The sequence below is a fragment of the Mesoplodon densirostris genome, chromosome 12 (genome assembly GCF_025265405.1).
Source record: "Mesoplodon densirostris isolate mMesDen1 chromosome 12, mMesDen1 primary haplotype, whole genome shotgun sequence".
In the NCBI taxonomy this organism is placed as follows: Eukaryota; Metazoa; Chordata; class Mammalia; order Artiodactyla; family Ziphiidae; genus Mesoplodon; species Mesoplodon densirostris.
Genome location: NC_082672.1, coordinates 32,952,940 through 32,977,283, shown reverse-complemented (window position 1 = coordinate 32,977,283; position 24,344 = coordinate 32,952,940). Strand labels below are relative to the sequence as shown.

General features: G+C 40.4%; 1 protein-coding gene across 1 annotated transcript in view; it reads right to left on the bottom strand.

The window, feature by feature from the left end:
• The window catches only part of SAMD3 (sterile alpha motif domain containing 3), a 43,300-nt gene extending 26,916 nt beyond the window's left edge, over positions 1-16,384 (bottom strand). The window contains exons 1-4 of the mRNA XM_060115194.1: positions 16,291-16,384; positions 15,440-15,620; positions 15,081-15,086; positions 12,470-12,577 (exon numbers count right to left, since the gene is read on the bottom strand). Of these exons, the coding sequence (XP_059971177.1) occupies positions 12,470-12,577; positions 15,081-15,086; positions 15,440-15,620; positions 16,291-16,369 (374 nt within the window). The 5' untranslated portion in view covers positions 16,370-16,384. The remainder of the gene's footprint in view (positions 1-12,469; positions 12,578-15,080; positions 15,087-15,439; positions 15,621-16,290) is intronic.
• Between the last annotated feature and the right edge of the window lie 7,960 nt (positions 16,385-24,344).

Genomic DNA, 24,344 nt, shown 5'->3' with positions numbered 1-24,344 from the left:
CAAATACTCTTCTACAATCCCTATTTCCTTTCCTATTCTATTCTATTATTTCTTTCTCCCATGATCTCTCCCTTATCTACTTAAACCGAGGGTGTAAAGTAATGGCAAGTTTTGTTTGCTGTATTTTGTGCCTTCCCAAGATTTTTGAAAGGTGCTGTAACTGTGCAGGTGTTAAACTTGGTTTCAGTACAAGATTTTAACATCTATCTCCTTTTCCTCAGGAGTTTCAAGCTAATTTAGCTGCATGACCCCTTTAGACTTGTGAGGTTGCCATGTCTTATTTAGTACCACATCAATGGATAACTTCCACATTCCAATGCTATAAAATAGGACTGGAGGCAATTTTTACCTTCTTGTTCTACATATTTTTTCTGTATGTCTTTTCAACATCAGGGTAGGCACTATATAGCACGGTCTTATTTCTGTCAAATACCTAGAATGTAACTAGACACATACAAGCTCTATCAAAGCCAGATATTCCATCTTGCTCCTAATTAGACAAAATCAGGGGCATCAAATTTTCCTTTTCTTTACATTAAAACAATTTAACAAGATATTTCGGGAGTGAATAGAATACAAGCTATGCTAACTAATACAAGTCAAAACTAGTATTACACAGAATACTAGAATCAGAAATTAAAAATACACTCTAATTTAGGTGCAGGCACAATCACTTCCCATCCATAAGACAATATTTGCATTGGATTTTTAAAAATTTACTGTGAGGTTAAGATTATTCATATCTTTATTTAGGTAGAGTTGGGCAGAACACCCTAGAAGTCAGCTTAAAGTAAGTACACAGAGCAGAAAAAATTCCCAGACTAAGAGGATGCTGATATTTCTGCTCCTACCTCAAAACCAGTGCCCTTCAACAAGATACCACCACAGAACAAAGATCTTTAATCCAGTGGCTCTCAATCCTGGGTACACAGTACAACATCTGGAGAGCTTTTAAAACATGTTAATGGCTAGGATTGATCCCAGTCTAACTAATCAGAGTCTATTGCACTAAACACTCAGTATGTATGTAGATTTTATATTTGTAATAAAATAAATCTTACAATAAGGTTAAGTTGACACATATGATAATTAATAGTATTATTACAGCAGTATGTGCTAATTAAAAAAAATTATGAGGTGGAGGTTCTCATGAAAAAGCTCATTGACTGAGTGGAGTCAAGATGGCGTACTAGGAGGGTGTGGAATTCGTGTCTCCTCACAACTAGGGCACCTACCAGGCACCAATGGGGGACCACAGACACCTAAGGGGACGGGAGGAACCCCCAGCGACTGGGTAGGATGTGTTGGGGGGGAATGCAGGGAGAGGAGAAGTGGAGGCGGGATTGGACTGATGCCCCTGAGGGGTGGCTGGGGGAGGAGAAGTGATCCCATGCCCTCAGGGGGAAATTGGGGAACCACTGGGAGGGCAGAAGATCAAAAGGGAGCATGGCCAGGTTTCCCCTGCCCACTTGGACCCCCAGGAACCTGCTAAGATCCCAAACCTGATCCTCTGCCCACCTAGACTCCCTCCAGCCGCATGAGTCCTAAGGGAATGGGAGGGAGGGAAGGGGGAGCAAAAGTAAAGGCCGGACCTCTGGGACTGGCACCCTGAGGGGTGGCTGGGGGAGGGGAGGAGTTCCTACACCCAGCGGGACCCACCCATGGTTAGGGGTCCAGGGTCAACAGGGGAGACCCTGGTGGAGACTGTGGGGGAGGCATGTGAAGGAATGGAAAGGAACGGGGCCAGTGCTTTCCCTGTCCACTTAGGCACCGGGGAGCCTGTTGGGCCTAAACCCCACCCACACACCCTCACCCAGGGCCCTACCTCCAAACTCAGAACTCCACACTCCAGAGGCCCTCCTTTCCATGCACTGCCTCTCCCCTCCCATTCTGAGCAGGTCCTAAGCAGAGGCCTGGCCCCACACTCAAAGGTCACCCCCACCTGCCTAGGTCCCGCCCCACCTTAAACCCCACCCTCTGCTTAAATGGGAGCAAATATTTGCAAATGAAGGAACTGACAAAGGATTATCCTCCAGAATTTACAAGCAGCTCATGCAGACCAATATCAAAAAAACAAACAACCCAATCCTAAAATGGGCAGAAGACCTAAATAGACATTTCTCCAAAGAAGATATACAGATTGCCAACAAACACATGAAAGGATGCTCAACATCACTAATCATTAGAGAAATGCAAATCAAATCTACAATGAGGTGTCACCTCACACCAGTCAGAATTGCCATCATCAAAAAATCTACAAACAGTAAATGCTGGAGAGGGTGTGGAGAAAAGGGAACCCTCTTGCACTGTTGGTGGGAATGTAAATTGATACAGCCACTACGGAGAACAGTATGGAGGTTCCTTCAAAAACTAAAAATAGAACTACCATACAATTCAGCAATCCCACTACTGGGCATGTACACTGAGAAAACCATAATTCAAAGAGAGTCATGTACCATAATGTTCATTGCAGCTCCATTTACAATAGCCAGGACATGGAAGCAACCTAAGTGTCCATCGACAGATGAATGGATAAAGAAGATGTGGCACATATATACAATGGAATATTACTCAGCCATAAAAGGAAAGGAAACCGAGTTATTTGTAGTGAGATGGATGGACTTAGAGTCTGTCATACAAAGTGAAGTAAGTCAGAAAGAGAAAAACAAATACTTTATGCTAACATACATATGGAATCTCAAAAAAAAAATTGGTTCTGAAGAACCTAGGGGCAGGACAGAAATAAAGATGCAGACGTAGAGAATGGACTTGAGTACATGGGGAGGGGGAAGGGTAAGCTGGGACGAAGTGAGAGAGTGGCATGGACATATATACACTACCAAACGTAAAATAGATAGCTAGTGGGAAGCAGCCATATAGCACAGGGAGATCAGCTCGGTGCTTTGGGACCACCTGGAGGGGTGGGATGGGGAGGGTGGGAGGGAGACGCAGTAGGGAGGGGATATGGGGATATACGTATTCATGTAGCTGATTCACTTTGTTGCACAGCAGAAACTAACACAACACTGTAAAGCAATTATACTCCAATATAGATGTTAAAAAAAAAAGTCATTGACTGGAAAAACTTTGTTTAGCCTTAATAAGCAAGAAAAGTCACCTAATTATTTTATTCCCAAGGAACAGACAATATGGGGCTCGCCTAGGATAAAGAAGATGGCCCTATGCAGAACAGGGCCAATGGAACTCCAGCTCTCCTAAGAAAACATCTCAGTGTACAGAAGGCAGATGTTGAGTCATGGCAGGGAGCAGAAGAGACATACATGAGGGTAGGGACTACTTGTTTTATCTCCAGTTACATAACTTACTTAATAATTAGGACAATCCATAATATGGTCCAATTTTGTGTGCTGTTTTATTATCAGCTAGTATCCAATGTGAATTCTCAGATCCAGCCAAGGTTCAAGCCTACAGTCTCCAGGCCACACTATGCATGTGTTAGCAGTTGTTTCTCTCACCCCAATGCCCTAAGTTTCCCTCGAGCTTCTAGGCTCGTCTTAGCCCTCTCCCCAGGTGGATTCTCTTCCCCACTCTCCTGCCTCTTGGGTGGTCTTTCTTGTCTGAATCTCCCACGTGGCCTGGTCCAACACTGGCCCTGTGAGTAGTCATCTTATGTCTTGGCTCCTTATCTGTTTTGATTTCCCTATGTCATTGTTGAGTGGAACAGTTTGTAACAAAAATGTTGTAGAAAGTTTTAGGAACATTTGAGAGAGATATAAAACAGTAAATGTAACATTCTATGACAGATAAACAAAGGCAGACATTAGTTCCATAAACTTGTGTTTTCATACATGAAATTGAAGTGTCACATCACTAAGTCCACAAGTTTGAGATATGAAAACTAGTGGGACCCAAATGCAAGAGAGGCAGATCTGGGGATTGGAGTAGCGTCCTCTGTATATACAAAGCATACCTAGGAATTAGACTGTGGCTGTTGAGAATTACAAAATGGTCAAACACCACCGAAAAAAACGTCCCAAAGAAGTTTTCTCAGTTTCTCACCAGGCTTCAGCCGCATCGCATGTGGATTCTTTACAGAACAAAGGGCAGAGTTCACATCACACTCAACTGACTTCTGGTTGACTTTTGGAGTCGTTATGAATCATGCCTGCTTTCCTAGAATTTAGGTAAAAAATGACACCTTTTTCTAGAGGCCCCAGCTTGGAAATAATCTGCTACCTTGAGGGATTGTGATGCTTTCCTAGTCTTGTAAAATGGTATTGCTTTCTGGTCCTCAAGGAAGAAGAGCAAGAGACAAGTGAGGACTTTGCTGTGAAGAACAGCCTTTCTCGCTACTGGTCTTAGTCTTCACATCTAAAGTACCACTACCATCAGCAGTAGTACTCCCATCACCGGAAGAGAAAGCAGTGACAAATACCATGCTCTCCAGGGACCTAACTGAAAGACTGTGTTCCACAAGCCTACATTCATTTTATTCTTTTCCACACCCAAGCTTGCAGACTTTATACACTGAAAATGGTATATATTGGGATGCCCAGTTTTTACATTATCAACTCTGAAACTAAATGGCATGTAACCACAGCAACATCTAAAAGTTTCAGTGTTTTTGGAACACAGAAGAAGAGAAAGGATGCAAGAGGAGGCTTAGACATTTGTTTAAAGAACTTGCTATCATCTTACCATAGGACAGAAAAGGACCTCATGATACATATCTTCAAAAGAGGGACCAAATTTCACCAAACTACAAAGTTAAACAGAAATGTTGCTTCTGTGTTCTGAGGCCAGTACTCTGAGAATTACCTGCTTTACCTTACCTAGGCAAGACTTTCCACTGCTAAGGAAACAAAGTAAAGAAGAAGTTCTGAAAAGTCCAATAAAGAGATACATGCCAATGAGCAAGGTGAGATGCCATCTCTGAAAATAGTGAACAATGTCACTGCAAGACATGCAAGGACTATGAAGGAAATGCTGCTTTCTTGCTGCAACTGATGGTAACCACCACTACTTCAGAAAATGTTTGCTCCACATTCTCAGCCTTTTGCTGATTGCTTTTAATTTATGTTTTACAGCTCTGGGCTATCACAGCTGCTATTTAATCTGAGACTTCCAGAAGAATTTAGTTTCTGAAAGGCATGTGTGAACACATAATCAGGCATAAAGTAGAGGTAAAGATGTGGATGGCATCAGGCACTCTGCTGTGGCACAAACAGGCACCTCTCAGATCCTCCCGGTCCTTGTTTGCCAGTGCGAGATTCAAGACCCCAGGAACTTTTGGGGACTTGACTAATCAAGCAAAGAAGCATAAAATACATAAATCTTTTATTTCTTCCTATTCCCCAATTCTTCTTGGTATTGAGAGATGGACAAAGACCCAGAAACTTCTGGCCTTTACCCTCAATATTTACACTTATTAGCATGACAGTTACAAAAACAGATCTCATGGAGCTATCATGTCTGAGTCCCTCTTTCTTTTTAATTCCTCATTCATACAAAAGAAAAAGTAATGAGACACTACCTACACAATTGTTGCAAAATGGTTGAGTACTACTATTATGTAGTTCAGAATTATCAAAATCTGGTAGTTCAGGGTTGAATGGATCTAGGGCAACTTTTTTTGTGTGTGTGTGGTACGCGGGCCTCTTACTGTTGTGGCCTCTCCCGTTGCGGAGCACAGGCTCCGGACGCGCAGGCTCAGCGGCCATGGCTCACGGGCCCAGCCGCTCCACGGCACGTGGGATCTTCCTGGACCAGGGCACGAACCCGTGTCCCCTGCATCGGCAGGCGGACTCTCAACCACTGTGCCACCAGGGAAGCCCAAGGGCAGCTTTTTATTAATCCACCTGTATACTACTAGATTTCGAATCCTGACCTCACAGTGAACAGCATACATCCTCAGAGCATCTTCTAAACGGAGAGGGAGGTGTAAAATTCACTTCTCAAATCTGGCCCAAAGTGCTGGTTTTATGTACCTCATGGAAAAAAAAAAAAGACTGACAGTGTTCTCCCAACTGTGTGCCACCTAGGCTGTGGCTTGCCAGTTCCTCCACTATGTAGCATCGTAAAAATAAAAGTTTCCTATTTGTAAGGATTCAAGTAACTTGATTTATACCAGATTACCATTAAACTGGGCGGCTTAAACCATAAACATTAATTTCCCACAGTTATGGAGGCTGGATGTTCCAGATGAGGGTGACAGCAAAGTTGGGTTCTTGGTGAATGCCCTCTTCCAGGTTTACAGAAGGCTGTCTTCTTGCTGTGTCCTCATGTGCCAGAAAGAGAGCTAGCTAGCTTTCTGGCCTCTTCTTATAATAACACTAATCCCATCCATGAGGGGTCCACTTTCATGACCTAATTACCTCCTGGAAGTCCTCTCTCTCCAAATACCACCATATTGGGATTAGGGTTTCAACATAATGAATTTTGGAAGGACACAAGCATCCAGTCTATTGTACACCTCCAGAAATGACTTGCTACTACTACACAGGGTAGTCCTAGGACAGCTTGGCATTTCTTAGGGGGTCTGTTAGAAATGCTGAATCTTGAGCCCCACCCTGACCTACTAAATTAGAATCTGTATTTTAATAAGATTCCTGGGTGGCCTTTAATTACCTTTGAGTTTGAGGAACACTGGTCTAGGGTCCTGCTATATTTTAAGTCCTCCAGGAGAATCTAATATAGAGTCACAGTTAAAAAGCACTGTCTTGTCCATCAGCACGGCACAGAGGCTCCTTACCTCCCTAACAGCACCTCTTATCATTCCCAGAAAGTCCATTTCCTCTGCCTCTGTCTCTCACATTCCAAAAATACTTATTCCAAATAGAATGCCCTATTCCGTTTTAGGTGCCTGTACCTTTGCACGTGCTGTTTGCTTTGCTGTGAATGTCCTTTTCTTGTCTTGCTCTATCTTCCTTCAGATGAAATTCTAATCATGTTTCAAAATCCTCCCTCAGTTTTTGTGCAGACTTCCCCCAGGGGTCTCCTCCATACTCACTTCCCTGAAAGTCTTATTTATCCTTCTTCTGTGCTTTTTCTGTACCCTGTGCATATCTATTTCTGCATCTCTTTCTCCATATTGCAGTTATTAACTTACGTATCTTTCTTGTCAGACTCTGAGTTCCCCTAGGCAAGGACAAAATTGCCCCCGCTTCACCCACTGTCTATATAATACCTAGCTCATGGGATATATTTAGTAACTTTTGGACTGAACAAAAGGGAAAAAGAGACTAGAAATCCAGCTTATTTTGATCTCCCCGAAGACGTCCCATTAGATTTAATGGAAATGGGCAGGAGTCAGAGAGTTATTTATCAGTCATGTCAGCCCAACAGTCCCTGATTTTGTAATTCCTGTTTGGCTGGGTCCACAGATATCTTCCACTGAAGGAAATTTCGGTTCTAGCTCATTTCATTTGGGTCTCTGCTCAAGCATTACTTAGTCAAAGTTGAAGGACTTAACTGAAAACCCCATCTGAAATAGAACCCTCCTGTAGCTAACACACACATATGCACATACACACGCTGCTCACTCTCTATTCCCCCCTTTTTTCTTGGCATTATCGGCCTTCATAGAACTTAAACATATTTACAATGTTATATCATATGTATTTGTTATTCCCCCCACCATTAGAACGTGAACTCTTGTGAGCTGGGAGGCTTGGTCTGCTCCACTCACCCTTGTATCCTCTGTGTCTACCAGTGTCTGGCACAGAGTAAGCACTCAGTAAGTATCAACTATGGAATGAATGAATGAATCCTGACTTAAGTAAGACAGCCTTAAGTCAGTATTTCCTAAGGTATTTCCTGTAATGTTAATAGCTGTTACACAAAGAAAGAATTCTGGGCCAGACAGAGTGAAAGGGGTTTTCTTACCATGGGACTCCTCATAGCATTTACTATGTTAATGTACATTGGGAATCTCCAATCAAGGACTAGAGGTACAATATAACACTTCCAAACACACAACCCTTAGGTATGGGGTGTTCTATACACCTGTGGGCTAGATGTGGGATCCTGCACTTCACTCTGAGAGATCCTTGTTGTTTCACTGACCTGGGATTCAGCATCTAAATGTGACAGTTTATCACCTAAGTTGTCTTTGGTGCAATTCACTGAACCTCCCTTTGTTACGATGTGCTGGATAAGATGTGCTGCCCCTTATCTGAGCTGTGTGTGTGGCAGTGACTACAAACAATACTTTAAGTGTGGACCCACTGATATTTTCCCTCCTGAGCATAGGCAGGTGGGTAAGATCACTCTACAACATCTTATAGCAGTAGCCAGGCCCAGAAAAAAAATCATCGTTAAAATAATTTTTAAATATGAGTGAAACTGTGACTAATTTATAATTACACCCAAAGGCTGAAGCAAAAATATCTGCATGCATATATTTAAAGTTCAAGCCAAGTGTTTTCAAAGTGACATTTAGGAAACCTCTACCTGTTTATCTGATTTCATGCCTTACTAGGTACTAAAAGGGAAGCAAACAGTTTCAAATAGTGTAGAGGAAAAATGAAGAATAGCATGGAAAGAAAGTCTTTCTAAAGGATCGCCAACACATGTTGAGGATGGGAGCTTATAAGCCTTACCTCAAGAAAGGGCATTTAAGCAATTTGGTAAAGAGCACGGGATCACCTGTCACCAAAGAAAACTGCATTGTGTCACAGCACCCTAGTGTTTCCTTGGGACCTGGAATTCACCCACTGGGACACACACATCTTTTCAAGGGTCAAAGTCACGTGAATGTCCTGCCTCTAGAGCCTTCTTTAACTTCTTGCCTGCAAATAATCTGGATGGAAAACACATGTTCATTTTAGGGAACTTGGGAAAAAATATCACAAGAATGATGACGGCCACCTTGTATGGTGTGATAACAGCTGCCAGGTACCTTAATTGTCATCTCACGAGCAGGTGGGTGTTCCCATCACACATTGTTCAGAGACCACCTGGAGAACAAGTGAAGAGTCGGGATTCCTACCCAGGTGTGTGAGACCCCAAAGCTGGCACTTGGTCCACCATCCTTCCCTGCCTCGGGAAAGCAGTAGCCAACCATCAGCTTTCTAGCCTGTTATGTGTGAGTGGCGCATACACTCCTGGAGTTTAATTCTGTTAAAAAAATTAGCATATTCAGCAGGAATTGTATCAAAAAGGTCTAAAAAGGAATTGATGCTATTCAAATATTTATGCTGTCCCATGAAGATATATTCAGTCTTTCATTGGACCGTGCATCCTCATTTCAATTAAAAACTCCTAGTTAGCCTCTGTGTGTCAGGAACTGTGCCAAATGCTGTGTTTACAAGGACAAAAGGGTATGGCCTTTGTCCAAGAGGTGCTTCTAAGGAAGGAATACAAACTTTAAAGTGATCAGTCCCATTATCTAGTTTTACAAGTAAAGCAAGAGAAACGTAGAGGATGGTACACATAGAAGGGCTCCTTGCCTGACCTGGAATATCAATGGAGGGGCTTCCTTCCAAAAGACGGATTTTGAGCAGAGTCTTCAAAAATGAGCAGTTAGGGAAGGGAAGGGAACAACACAGCCTGACCCAGGAGCCATGCAATATGTTCTTAATCAACACCTGTTGAATGAATAGCACCCTAGGCAGAAGGGCAGGAGGACGGGATCAAGGGTGACTCCAGTGATTTTTTTTTTTTTTTTTTTGCAGTACGCAGGCCTCTCACCATTGTGGCCTCTCTCGTTGAGGAGCAAGGTTCCGGAAGCGCAGGCTCAGCGGCCATGGCTCACGGGCCCAGCCGCTCCGTGGTATGTGGGATATTCCCGAACCGGGGCACGAACCCGTGTCCCCTGCATCGGCAGGCGGACTCTCAACCACTGCACCACCAGGGAAGCCCGACTCCAGTGATTTTTAACTCACACGGCTGGATGATGGAGCCACTGTCTGAGATAGGACTTGGGAAGGGAGAGAATCTTCTGTCCCACTCCATTCCGCAGCCCTGGACAAAGGGCAAGGTACCCCTGCCTTGTCCTCATCTGCCCACACATAGCTGACTGCCCAGGAGGGGACATCTGATCCACAGTAGACCCCTCAGTTCCTCTTTCCCAGATACTGAGCTAAGCAACACTGAAAGGCTGAGTCCGTTGGCTGGAACGACCTGAGCTGTTTTCAGGGAGAACTTCCTCTGGAGGCAGTGCTATATGGCCAGCCAGTCTGAACGGGGCAGAGCAGCCATGAGTAGTAGGATAACCAATCCTCATAGGAAGAAGGAAGCGACTGAAACAGATGAGGAAAGCAGAAGAGAGATGGACACAGCCATCATGTGGATCCATGAGAGGGAGGGATCGCTTCACCCCCGGCTTTCCAGCACCAGTGTTTCTCTACCCAGGGCACTGGGTTTGAGTACATTTGTATTTCTTACACCTATATATACATGCTAAGGCAAGGGACATGAGCTCATTTCTGGACATGTTTAACTCTGCGGTGCTTGTGGATAGTGATGGGTAGAAGGTGGTCATATAGGTTAGGACAGACTTTATGATTAGAAGAAAGATACGAGAGTATTGGCTCTGGTTTCCAAACCCTCTGATTTCTCTCCATTTCTAACCCAATTCTGTTTTTTTCCATGCCAGACACTATAAAGAATGAGAAATACCCTGAAGCACGGGCTGTGTCTTTGATCAGCCTCGGGAAAAAATGGGGAATAATAATCCTGCCTGGCCAGCATCGCAGGACCATATGAGAATGGAATACCATCAGAGGGCTGAGGAAGAGAAACGACCAAGAGAACTTGTAGAAGGTGGCATCCTCATTTCCCACAGGCAGCAAGTAGGGCGAGGAAAGAGGTCCTCAGGCAAGTGGCATTACTGCCTGGAGGAGTGCTGTGTAGATGGCGGTCCACTGAGTGCTTTCCAGGTGCTTCCACTGTGCTTAGCACTGAGCAGGTATGATCTGATTTTAGATAATTGTCCTCACAGGAGCACCATGAGGCATGCACTGTGTTCATTATTCCTGTTTTGCAGTTTGGATACTGATTCACAGCAGTATTAGGGTTGGACCACTGGGACGAATCATCACTCTTCCTGTCTCTGCTGAACAGTCAGAGAAGGCCCAGCTGCTTCTGGCAGCTTCCTGAAGGGGTCGCTGAGGACGCGTGGCTGACTCTGCACACCTGGATCCACATCAAAGACAGCACTTGGGACCAACAAGCACCCATGAGTAGAAAGGAGGTGAATGAAGCCACCATTGAAATGTATTTACATCTTCTGAACCATAGTTCAGACCAGGAAGACCCCGTAGGACATCCCCTCTACCTCCTTGCTCACTGTCCCAGATGGGAACCAACCTCACAGAGGAAGATGGACCCTAACACTGGGACATCTTGGGCAGCTGGAGACTTTGAGCCCGGGGGTGGAGAGTGCAAGGTTGAAGGTGGTGGAGAGAGAAAGAGAACAGAGAGGACGCCCAGAGCTGAAGCCCATTTGCAAGAGCTCCTGATCAAAGGTGCAGTGTTTCCTACACTCACGGGGCCTCTGGGGGCAGGCAGCCAGGGGCTGAGGCTGCTGCTGCCTTTGGTCCCCTGAGCTCCCACACTGATGGTGGTAGATTCTGTGCTGAGGTGAGAACAGCCCATTTGGGAAACCTAGCTAGAGGCCCCTTGGCTTCTCTAAATCTCAGTTTAACTCATTCACATAAAAGAGAATAATGCCCACCTTGCAGGACTTCTGTGTGGACTAAACGAGATGATAATGGAAAGGGCTTGTAAAACCTATAAAGGACCACACCCTGGCTTGACTGTTGCCTGACTATTCTTCTGAGCCAGCTGACATCTCTCTTTTCAGTGACAGTACATTTAACGAAAAGCATTTGCTCATCAGGTGCTGCAAACAATAGGTATCACGAGTGATGCATGAACTGCACAGGCCAGGTGGCTGGAAAATGCTGTATAGGCCGCCATGACTCTCGGACTGTATCTTACCTACAGTCCCCCTCAGAACTTTGTCTGAGCGCCACATTTCTGGGTCTGGTTCTCTAGGTCTATAGTTTTCCTCTGTTCCAGCATAGCCCGTATATTGAAATACTACAGCCCAAAATCCCAGCGTAGGAATATGAGGAAATATTTACCAAAGCAGTGCTTCCATCAGGATTCGCCGAGTTAAGACACCAACTACAAAACTCAAATCCGAAACAAAGACTCTACAAAAGGCATATTCTATAGGACACTATTTACTGAATAAATTCCATCTTTGTGGCTACTGCCAATCACTCTGGACAGTGTAGGGCAGAGAAATCATCTTTTTCCTTAACAACGTGTAATTGAAAGATGCATGATATCATCTCAAAATTTTACTTTTTCAATGTGAAGATCAAAAAGTTTAACCTTCATCTTTTACCAAATATCTACATCACTTGATTTACAAAAATCCCTTCCAGAAAAACAAATAGCTTCCACTCAGAAATACATTTAAACACACGAAACCTCATAAAAATGAAGGCAAATATTATCATTTGGATTTCAAATGTTTAGAAGTTGTCAATCCCACCTCTGTTTCAGTACTCTTTGGTCAATCAGATCATTATTATGGTTTTCAGCTGGATAGAAAGACAGCATCTGCTCCCCACGACTGGCTGGACTGGAGGACTGTTCACCCCTGTCACCAAGAAAGAAAAGGTGGGTCAGGGGCTATTCAATAGGGGTCACAATTATTGCTCTCACAGTGGTTCTCACAGAGAGTAGGAGTCAGCCCGTAGAAGCTCTATGATCTGTGTCCACTTTTAAGCTCCACTTTAGAGTCCTGACTGAGAGAACTGAAAGAGAAATCCTCTGAGGTCATCTCACTCAGTTCATACATGCCAGGAGAGAGACAATGCCAGTTCACAGTACTGTTTTCACCAATCCATCACATTTATAAATGGTGTTATGATAATCCTTTCCTTTATGAAATAATAGTGATGACAGAATGTACTTTTACTGGTCAATATTCTTATTTGGCAAAAAAAAAAAAAAAAAAAAAAAAGGAACTCTATGTCAGATCCTTTCTCTATTCCCTGTCATTTTGGGAGACCTTTTATTATCTGTAAAATTTCATGATCTTTGAACCACACTTCACTAACACCCTCATTTTCTAAGTGATACAACTAAAGCCCTGAAAGGAAAACAACTTGCTCACCACCACAAGCTACTCAGTAGCAGCACCAGTTGACCTCAGTTTTCCAACTTCCAACTTTCCAACTTCCTGTCCAGTGATTTTTCTACCAGCTTCAACAAGAACGACACCAAAAAGCAACTGCAGATACTCCTACCTATTACATATTCCTATCATTTGCCTAAGTCTGAATAGGATGCCAGATATCCTGTCCAGATGTGGCCTGTAAAGTTTTTTTTAAAAATAACATACCAGGCAGCCATTAGCCATTAAATGAAATTTACATGCAAGTTGAAACCCATCTGCAACCTCTGATCTAGAATGTCATTTTATAAACCATTTAGAAGGAGTCTTAAGCATCATTTATTCTACTCACTTCATTTTACAGTTGAAATAAGAAAAGTCAAGCAAATCTCCAAGGTTAGATGAGTAGCTAATACCAGAACAGGGATTTAAAATCAAATGTTTTAATACCTAGCTTCAGGGTTCTTTTTACTATGCCAAGTTTCCTATCTTTATTAAGCACTTCCTAAAAGGGTTTAATTAAGTAGCATATTAAATAAATAGCATTTTTTCATACCTTTTTCTATTATCATGATTCCCATAGGAAAATATATTTGTCTAGTGGCTATATAGTTGACAATAAGCAAATATAGCCAATAAACATTTTAACAAACTATAACCTATAAACTCACCTGCAATTGTGATTTTGCACCAGGATAATTTAATTTGAATGCAAGACAACACAAACCTTAGAGTCAACTATTTACTTGGGTGAAAAGCCCCCACTCAGTCCCTGGAAAACCAGTGTTCCAAGTCTTGGTTACATTTGAAAATGGCTTTCTTAACCAGGTTAACAAAGCTTAATATTTAGCAAAAGACTATTTTGGTCTGGGAGAAGGAGGAGAGGTTTTCTCAAAGACTGTGATACTCCTAAGATCAGTGTGAATTAACATGAAGTTAAGTACTGTATTACTTTTCACAACCTACAGATGAAGCAACAGGGGTGTCAACATTTAACATAATCAATCCAAGTCAGTGGTAGAACCAGGAATGATGCCCGGGTTTCCTAGCATTCCAGTTAGTTCTCATTTACTAGAGAACATTATAAACTGATTTGCAGTGGAAACAAGGGTGTCTGTTTTCTTCCATGCTCTGCCTAAGGCAATATCAAGATGCCAGTCAACTGAGGGAAACTTCCAGCTCAAAAGTCCAACTCATCCAAGAATGCTGGGAAATTACTTTGAGCTCTATTTGAGGTTTACACCCTCCCTTCACTGGAAAGGAGTAAAAGCATACAACGCGAGCTTCAACAAAAGTCACATATCTTTTACATAGATACGTCAAAACAATGTTTAGAAGAAATCCTTCAAATAAATCAAATGGTAGAATCTCCAGACCAACTGTGGACAATTCCTTCAAGTCTACCCATCCCCCTCCTTGTCCCAAATACCCAAATATTCTAGAAGTCAAATGACTTAAGCCGGGTCTCTCTAACATTGTATTGCTTATAAAAGAGCAAGACAGAAATATATAGTTTGACAGATATAACCTGAAAAACTTAAAGTAAAAACTTAGAATGAATTTCACCAAACATCATAATCTTACTTTAAAAATTAATAATTGGTCTGCAGTAATTATTTAAACTTAGACACCTTGCAAAAAGTCTCAAATATGGAAAAACCAAAACAGAATGCCTGAGATGATCCTGGGGCATAGAATTGCAAAGTGCAATTTTTAATTTTATAATTCCTGTTATCATTCCTTTTTATTGCAGAAGTCAGTGATAAAAAACAAACAAAAACATCCCTAAACCTCAAAGCCATCACAAATTTTTCTACATGACTTTTGTGGGATGCTATCATAGCATTCAGCACTCCAAGAATACTCTTGAGAAATTAAAAAATCCATTGCAGCAAGAGTCTTTAGCAAATTATATTATGAAGGCCTCTAGAGGAGAATATAAATTAGTTACTATAAGGAATCCTTGGCAAATAAATAAATACACAAATAGCTTTGGGAAAAGCAAAGGAGCAGAAAAAGATGCCTTTCTCAAACACTAATTTTAAGACCTAAGCTGCAGTTCATTTCTGCTGGTGTTATATGTACATTTTAACTGCTTGTTATAGAGCTTTCTATGTAGGAACTCTGGGCTTACAGGTCTTCCTTAACAAACGGAGTAAGTGTTAAAAAAACTGGTGCATTTAAAAATAAAAGTATCTTGACTCATAAAACTTTGCAAAAAGTGTCACTGTACACACAATCTGCAAATGGCCACAATTTTCAAAGAGGTTTAAACCCCAGATGTCACGCTACAGCCATCATCAGGAAAGCACAGCAAAAATAAAGCCATTCCTGAACACTTACTCTGGCGGTGCTTCTGCTTGCGTGACCAGGGCTGTTACTCCAGGGGACTTCAGTTCTTGACTCTTCTGCTTATATTCTTTAATTAAATCCGTTAGAACAGCCTGGTGCCCAATTTTCTTTACTAGTTGCTGAACCATCCGATCATTAAGCGCTAGAAGAGCGGCCCCACTTACTTCTTCCTCTGGGAAAAAGAAAAAAAAATGTCTCTACCTGTCTGCTGGGTAAAGCACTGTAAAACACAGCACTCTGCACAGGCAGAATTATTTACGGTATTAAACTATGCATCTAAACTTGTGCATTGCAGTTATAAAATTATCTGTGTTTTTGACAAAAAAAATAGAACACGAATATTGCATAATTCCAAATATATGTTGGCTCCTAAGAAAGTACCACAACCTAGAGTCACAATAAAAACTTTTTACTTCCACATTAATGCCTCCCCTCTCCGGATTCTTTCTAACAGACACAGTTTTGATAAGGAAAAAATATTTTCGGAAAAGTATTCTTCATGGTACCTACCAGGCAACATTCCATACTTGTAAATCCAACACTATGCAAAGCTGCACAAGCTGCATATTTATAGACAAAAGCAGTATCAAATGCATATATCAAATATGTATTTCAAGTTACTCAAGATTTATCTTATTTGAGATCTTTTTGAAATACTAGATTCTCTCGTGGATACCAGGTCAAACGCAAACTCTGCTACAGTCAGTAGAGAAATGAGTTTCCCACTGCAGCAACTCCACATCAATGTTCACATGCATTAGGGAAAAAAAAAAAATCAATAACACAGGACACTTAATATCTAGGCTGCTCAATTAACATTTTTGAAAGTGTAAACAACTCACCTTGAAACCTATGAACTAGCTCTCCTAAGTTTTTCTCCACCAACCAACTGCAGACCTGATCAACTGACCAAGTTTCCATTGCTGTAGCCTGTAAATACACCTGTAGAATAAAAAGAGGAGTCTTCAGTTTTTCTTTCTGACTGTTGTTCTTTTATTTATTTATTTATTTTTACCAATCAGCTCTCTAATCTCAGCCCTTTCTTTGCCAGATTCTTTGAGGCTCTCAGTGCTAAGCTTCTTTAAAATTATTCTTTTCCCGATACACATTTATAAGTTGCTAATAAAACAAACACTCTTTTTAAAAACGAGACCAATTTGAACCTATTTCCTGGTCTCATTTCTCAAATTTCTTCACCTTCTCCTACTTTTTTCCCACAGGCATCCCTCAGCTTTACTTACAGACAGCCAGAGTCATACAATGGTACCCAATCCTGTACCATTAACACCCAGGTTTCTTCACAAAGAAAAGGAAGGTGTGAAATTCACCACTACCAGGCTCATCAAGAAGTTGTTGACATTTACAAAAGGGGTGGGCAGGGGAGGAAGGGAGGAAGGATCAGGTAAAAGCCTGACAGAGATACTTAGTAAACCAAGACTGGTTAACCCCTTGCTGCTCCCCATGGAGGAGAGAGAGCTTGCAGCTGCTTCTGATTGCTTTGCTTTAACAAGCCTAGGAAGTAGGAGCCAAATTCTCAGAAAAATATGAGTGTTTCTCTCCTTCCTTTCAATAATATTCTTACATATTCCATTCAGTTCTAGAACTTTATTGAACACCATTATGATTGGTAAAATAACTAGTACAAACTAACAAGTTGATTGAAAACTTAAAAAAAATTAGTCAGTAGATTCAAAATGTGAAGACAATTCAGTATGTCAATAATTGTAAGTGAAAGAAGTGTACAAAGTTTGCAAGATATATTCTTTAACTATTCAGTTATGTTTGTATGCCACTATTCGTCTCTACCACTTAGAAGACTTAAAACAATATGCCAGTTACAATAATTTTTCTAATTTCCCTTAGGTAGCTCATCCCTGTGTTTTACAATTCAATCCAAATGACTTTCAATGGACTGCGGAGAAACTGAAAAAACTTAAAACATTTAAATCTTTTTAACATTACTTTCAATTTCATCTTTCAAACTAAATGATATAGATTTACTTGTACAGTAAGATACTAACTCTCCCATAAAGACAGAGGGAAAAGCTACTCTTAGAGAAATGGAATCATAAGGAAAGATAAAAACACATATTAAATCATATATTTAAATTTTATTGCTAGAAGTTCTCAAAATAAATATGATTGCATTTTTCACTTTTGTGTGTTTGAATGTCACAATTTCAACAGTTAGAATGGTGGAAAGGGAGAACCTGTTTACCTTTCATTCTTGACAATCTGAAAAAATAACAGCCTTCAAAAATCATTTCCTAAAAAACAAGGACACTTCAAAGTAATAAGACATTCTCATAAGTATTCACAAACACCAAGTCGCAAAATTGAGAACAGGGTTAAATGTAGACAGACGTCGCCCCAAATTACAGCAGTGGATTTAATTTGCTAAGACAGTAGTCTCAACACTCCTCCCCTAGGCTAAGCAACATAAGCAGGGTGTGAAAAGTCATTATTTGTGGGACTCTGGTGTAAATTAAAAATCACACCTTCCTGTCACACTTCTGGCTTCCTTGCAAAGAGTGGGACTTAGAAAAAAAATAGAAGAGGGAGAACAAAAAGACAATTCTCTAAACTTCAAGATTAAAAGGTATTCAGAGCAGAAGATACTGCCCTGCAGCCATAGATGGATAAAAGGAAATTTGAAAATAAAATGAATCCTTGGAAACCTTTTGGATTTTTTAACTCCCAGATTTCTACAAAACCTACTTCTGGGTAAAACAAAACAGTTATCAAATTATAACCTCATACAAAAATAATAAGATTAAAATAAGTATAGTATAACCCATTTGTTTTTCTGAATATTTCATAAAATAAAATAATATCGCTGCCTAGGCGATGTAACATCTTTAAGTACCAACATTAAAACTTCCTCTCACATAAATAATGGATATATTATTTATGATCTTATACATCATAAAGGAATAAAAGATATGGCAAATGTGAAAAGATGTATCCAGCAGCTTTACTGCGTATCAAGCAGTTTCAGAAACATCTGAAGATTTTGAAATGTGAGGGCAAGTATGACCACTAAATATTTTAAGACATAATAATAAAAAAGAATAAAAATAATTCACAGTAGTATTCTGTTGGGATACTCCAGCCAAACCAGTCTTATTATTTGATTAAATTATATTTCAATTAAATAAATTGGTATTAAATATTAAAGGATCTCATCTAATTAAAGCCAGGAGAGGCAAGACTTTAGCTAAAGCAACCTGAATGTGGGCAAGTCTTATTTAATAAGTTTGTTAAAACTCCAAAGGAAGATAATAATGCAAACTGTTGTGGATGTGGTTTATAATCTTCAAGAACAATGTAACATATAATAACATCAGCCACAAATAAATACTTTTTAAGAAAATGTAAAAATATTTTGTCTCTTTCCTTTTTGTTTGCACTTTTACTTTTATTTTCCCAGAGTTCAAAAGCTGAGACAAAACAAAAAGATCTTTAAAAGCGCTAACTCTCTTGGATCAATTCATTGTCCTGCTCTGGGAAAGGACATCTCCTGCCATGGCTGTACTTGAATGAACCAGCCATTTAGCAAAGATCAGGTCCCGTTGGGGAAAAAGAAGGAAAATCGAGGGACAAAAATAGGGATATGGCTGTCACATGGAGCAATGTCCAGACAGTTCTGTTGGGTAGCAGCCTTGCTTTGACATGAAGCAATGATATCATTGAACTCTGTTGGAGCGTAACATCTCATCTGCTTTGGGCAGTTGTTCATTCCAACTATCACCAGACCAGGAGGAATGAAAACTGTAATAGTCAACTAGAATACCTTGCATACCTTAGTCATCAAAAGGTTTACTGCCTAGATAGCTCAGAGCTAGGTGAATGATGATACAACAAAGAAGTTAGAAGCCTTACCAAGAAGATAAGACATGTACATAAGCAGAATATAAACATAGAGTCAATTATAATGGGTGCTGTAAATAACACTAGGGGCTGAATTTTCCCACTCTCCTGGAAAGGAATGCATCTTGATTTGGAATCTGAACAAAAGATACAGTTTAGGTAATGAAAGAGCCAGAAGAAGTGGGATCAATAGAATGAACTACAGGTAAAAGATCAGAAATAAGGAAGTTATGTTTTGGGACCTGAAAATGGACCACACTGCAGAGAATGGTGAGTAGGGAGTGACAGCAGAGAAGGTCGGAAAGATCGCTGGAGAGCTTGGAATACTGAGTTCAGAGTTTATAGATATACTTAAGCTTTGAGAAGGAAGTCATTGAGCTGATCATATACACGATGTCTTAGAAAGATTATTTATGCAGCTGAGCCAGATGAATTACAGGAAAGGGTGTTCTTTCTTGAAGTAAATTGCATATGAGAAGGAACAGTTTAACTCTTACTAAACATTCACATATGGACCAATTTTTCTTCATTTTAGAAAGATAGATATTTATATTAGTCTTTCCAAAAAATTTGGAAATAAAAGTTTTAATTTTTTTCATACATCGTGGGCAAAAAGGGAGTGAGATGTACAAAGCTAGCTGATACCAAGCAAGTGAAACACACCAAAAGGAACTGTCGGTATACATTAAGTTAAGCCATATGAAATTGCCATTTTTGTACATACAAAAGCCTAAGATCAGTAATTTCTTATAGTTGAACTTATTGATTGAATCTTGATTTTCTGAAAACTACTAATAAATCTTGGTTTGTTCCTTTTGTTCAGCAAAACTTATCAGAGGTCTCTGTGATTCACACCACCTCCAAAATTTGAGGGAGAGGAGAAGTGGGGAGCACAATAATAGTCATGTACATTTTTTGTTTTTACACTTATAAAGAAAATAAACAGCAATCTATCTGAGAGGTTTAATTAAATTAATGAACAAAAATAGCAATGAATCAGAGTTTGAGGTCTTTTGGGACTTTGGAGTCACAAACACCCAGGTCTTTCGGCTTTTGAGTCAGACTTCTGTGGCATCCTTGCTTCTTCCTAGTTGACTGTCAAAGCTTATGGATCAGCAACATGAACTACATCCTCTGGGTCCTTGACAGAGAGGATAACTGTGAGCTGTGCTGTCAACTTTTATCAAAAACTGAATCTGTAACTGAGAAAAGTCTTCCAGAATTAATCTATAAATTCCAATTAATATTTAAATGTGTTTATATCCTGTTACTTACTATAGTACTGGTACTGGATAAATAGATAGAAAGAGCTAGAAATGCCTGGCAAAAGGACTTGCACTCCCAGATGTTCAAAAGTATAAAATTATAATAAATATAAAAACATGGTATTGGAGGAAAAGAAGACAGCTTATTGAAACAGAATAGAAACCTGAAAACAGAAATATATGGAAGTATTAAAAAGATGTTTTCTCAAGTTGGTGATGGAAGAAGGGATCATTCAACAAATTTTTTTGGGACACCACCTCATATCACCTATAAAATAAATTACTCGGATGAGTTAAATAATTAAATACTAAAAATTAAATGAATCTGAAATAAGTTTATAAAATAAAAATAAAAGATTGATAGATTTGACCATGAAAAAATGAAAAAGTGTATATATACATATATGTCATATAAAATTGTAGAGACTATAATAATTCCTTAAAATTAATAAAAAGATAAATATACCAATAGAAAAATAGGAACAGGCAATTCATGAACAAAATTTTAAGTAATTAAATATCTAAAAATGTGCCACATTGTTTGAAATAAAATAATTAAATTAAATATCATTCTTATTTATTCTACTGGAAAAGGTGAAAAAAAAAGATTAGCAAGAGGTCTAACATTCTCTTACACATTGCTAAGTGTAAACTGGTACAATTTATTCTGACGTATCATTCTCATTTTATAGATGAAAACCTTGAAGTTTACAGAAGTAATTCACCCAAGACCTCATAGGTGGTAAGGGGAAGAGTAGATTTGAACCCCAATCTATCCAACTTTAAAGTCTACTAATATACATCAAAAATCTTCAAAATACTCTAACGCTTTGACCCCAAAATAACATTTCTAAGAACTTACCCTGAGGATATTAACAGAATGAGCACAAAGATGTTTGCCAAAGCAATAGTTAGAATTGCAAAGAAATCAGACAAACTAAGTTTCAGCAGTAGGAACTGACCAATAAATTGTGGTCATTTATATTTAAGAAGGAATATGTAGTGATTAAAGACTGTGTTTTAGAGAAATAGTTGTGAAATATATATAAGTGAAAATAGGTTTAAAATAGTATGATTCGGGCTTCCCTGGTGGTGCAGTGGTTGAGAGTCCGCCTGCCAATGCAGGGGATGCGGGTTCGTGCCCCGGTCCGGGAAGATCCCACATGCCACGGAGCGTCTGGGCCCGTGAGCCATGGCTGCTGGGCCTGCGCGTCCGGAGCCTGTGCTCCGCAACGGGAGAGGCCACAACAGTGAGAGGCCCACGTACCGCAAAAAAAAAAAAAAAAAAAAAAAAAAAATAGTATGATTCAACTTGTACAAAGAATAAAATAAAAATAGAATAACACACAAAGGTAACACAAAGACTGGGAAAACATACCCATAGGTAAAAGTGATTCTTCCATTTTGGTGGAATCAATGTATTTATTTTTTGATTTGCTACTCTCAAAATCGTTCCCATTAAAGAATGTTACTGTTATTTTCAGGAAAGTTAGGGTTTTAAAGATAAAAGGTAAAAAGTGATATTTATAGATCATTGCTGGAGAGGCCTCAGTCCATCTGTTCTACACCAGAAAATTTAAAGAGAGAGCGCTGGATCAGATGCAGCCCATCGAAGTGGCTTTGGTTCCTTTATTCCACTTTAAAAATGGAAGATTTCACCTATAAATCTGGAATCTTAGTTTCTTTTGAAAAATCAGATGTTCTTGCAACACTGGGTTCATGTTTCTGAACAGCAAGAATTTGGGTAGAGGCTACTCCCTTGAACAAAGAGTAAGACACTCTCTGAGGAGGTGTAGGGTATAGGAAGCAAATAGCAAGTTTGAAACAGGCTGGACCTCGGAAAGCTAATGACTGTCAGCTCTTGAAAGATGAAGGTTTTGAGAAGAGTGATAAATACCTATATATACATGTATATATATGTATGTGTATACATATATGTGCACAATAATTATCTTTGAATACACTTAGTTCTTAATTAAATTTTTGTTAAGTCCTAGAAGAAATAATACCTATCAGAAAAACATGTGTCACAGCAAACTTAAAGTGGAGATGTTAATACATATATTAGAATTTAGGCCTTGAATCAAAGTCAAGGACTCAAAGCTTTGTGCTTCAGAAAGCCCTGGTATGTTGGGGCTTTTCTTTCCTGGTAACTATACTCTTGAAGTAAAAGGCACTTTATTGATCATAGACCCTGGCTTACTGTACTTCTTCTTACATAGCTCAATGTGTATGCAATGGTATGGGTGAGAACTGCTTATCTTATAGCTCTCTATGGTGGCAAGAACTGATGCTATTAAAACATTACTGTTACTAAACTGTTTCTTCGGAGCCACTCATCTGTTAGAGCACGTGACGGTTGATTTCTGCAGCCTCCTAGAAGATTTAGCTGGTAGAGCCAAGCTGGGCTCTCTTGATCTGTCACACCAAGTGTTGGTCTGACTTTTTAGGTCCCTTCTGGAGGAAGAAGACACAAGGTGGAGGGTCTTCTTCTTTTTTTTTTTTTTTTTTTTGCGGTACGCGGGCCTTTCCCTGCTGTGGCCTCTCCCGTTGCGGAGCACAGGTTCCAGACGCGCAGGCTCAGCAGCCATGGCTCACGGGCCCAGCCGCTCCATGGCATGTGGGATCTTCCCGGACCGGGGCACGAACCCGTGTCCCCTGCATCAGCAGGCGGACTCTCAACCACTGCGCCACCAGGGAAGCCCGTGGAGGGTCTTCTTAATGCATTGTCACTGCAACCACAGGTGGGAAGTGTGGGATGAAAAAGGCACAGGACTCTGTAGCTCTCCTACAAGATTTATACAGGTTGAGAGACTAACACTCATGCTTCTGTCGCCCCTGGGTTTCTCCGAAGACAGGCTGGAATGTTCAAACATTTTGCTGATACCAAGCTACTTTTCCTAAAAAATTGGCCAAAAATGTCAAAGTGGTACCAATTGGTAGTCTATAGTTGACTGGTTAGTCTGAGTGTGTGTGCTTGAATTTGTGTGTGAGGTGTGTGTGTGAGAGAGAGACAGAGAGAATGAAACCAAAACTGAACAAGGGAGCAAGCCAGGCTAGGGGAGAGAGTAAGGAGGAGAGGAAGAGGTTAGCGTGAATGATAACAAATAAATGATAATGTTACCGAACCAAACTTGGGTCCACTGGCTCACTCACAGTATAGCCAATCTACTGACACCTGGTTGTTGTGAAGGCAAGTTCAGTATTTATTGTGGGACACTAAGCAAGGAGGTCAGGGCAGCTAGTGCTCAAAAAGCCTGCACTCGTCATGGGTTTCATATATATGGAATCTAAAAAAAAAAAAAAAAAAAGTCATGAAGAACCTAGGGGTAAGATGGGAATAAAGACACAGACCTACTAGAGAATGGACTTGAGGATATGGGGAGGGGGAAGGGTAAGCTGTGACAAAGCGAGAGAGAGGCATGGACATATATACACTACCAAACGTAAGGTAGCTAGCTAGTGGGAAGCAGCCGCATAGCACAGGGAGATCAGCCCGGTGCTTTGTGACTGCCTGGAGGGGTGGGATAGGGAGGGTGGGAGGGAGGGAGATGCAAGAGGGAGGAGATATGGGGATATATGTATATGTATAACTGATTCACTTTGTTATAAAGCAGAAACTAACACACCATTGTAAAGCAATTATACTCCAATAAAGATGTTAAAAAAAAAAAGCTGAAAGACAATTTAAAAAAAAAAAAGAAAGAAAGCATTTTTTAAAGGCCAGGTGAGGGAGGGGTGTCCCAGGTTGTGTGATCAGC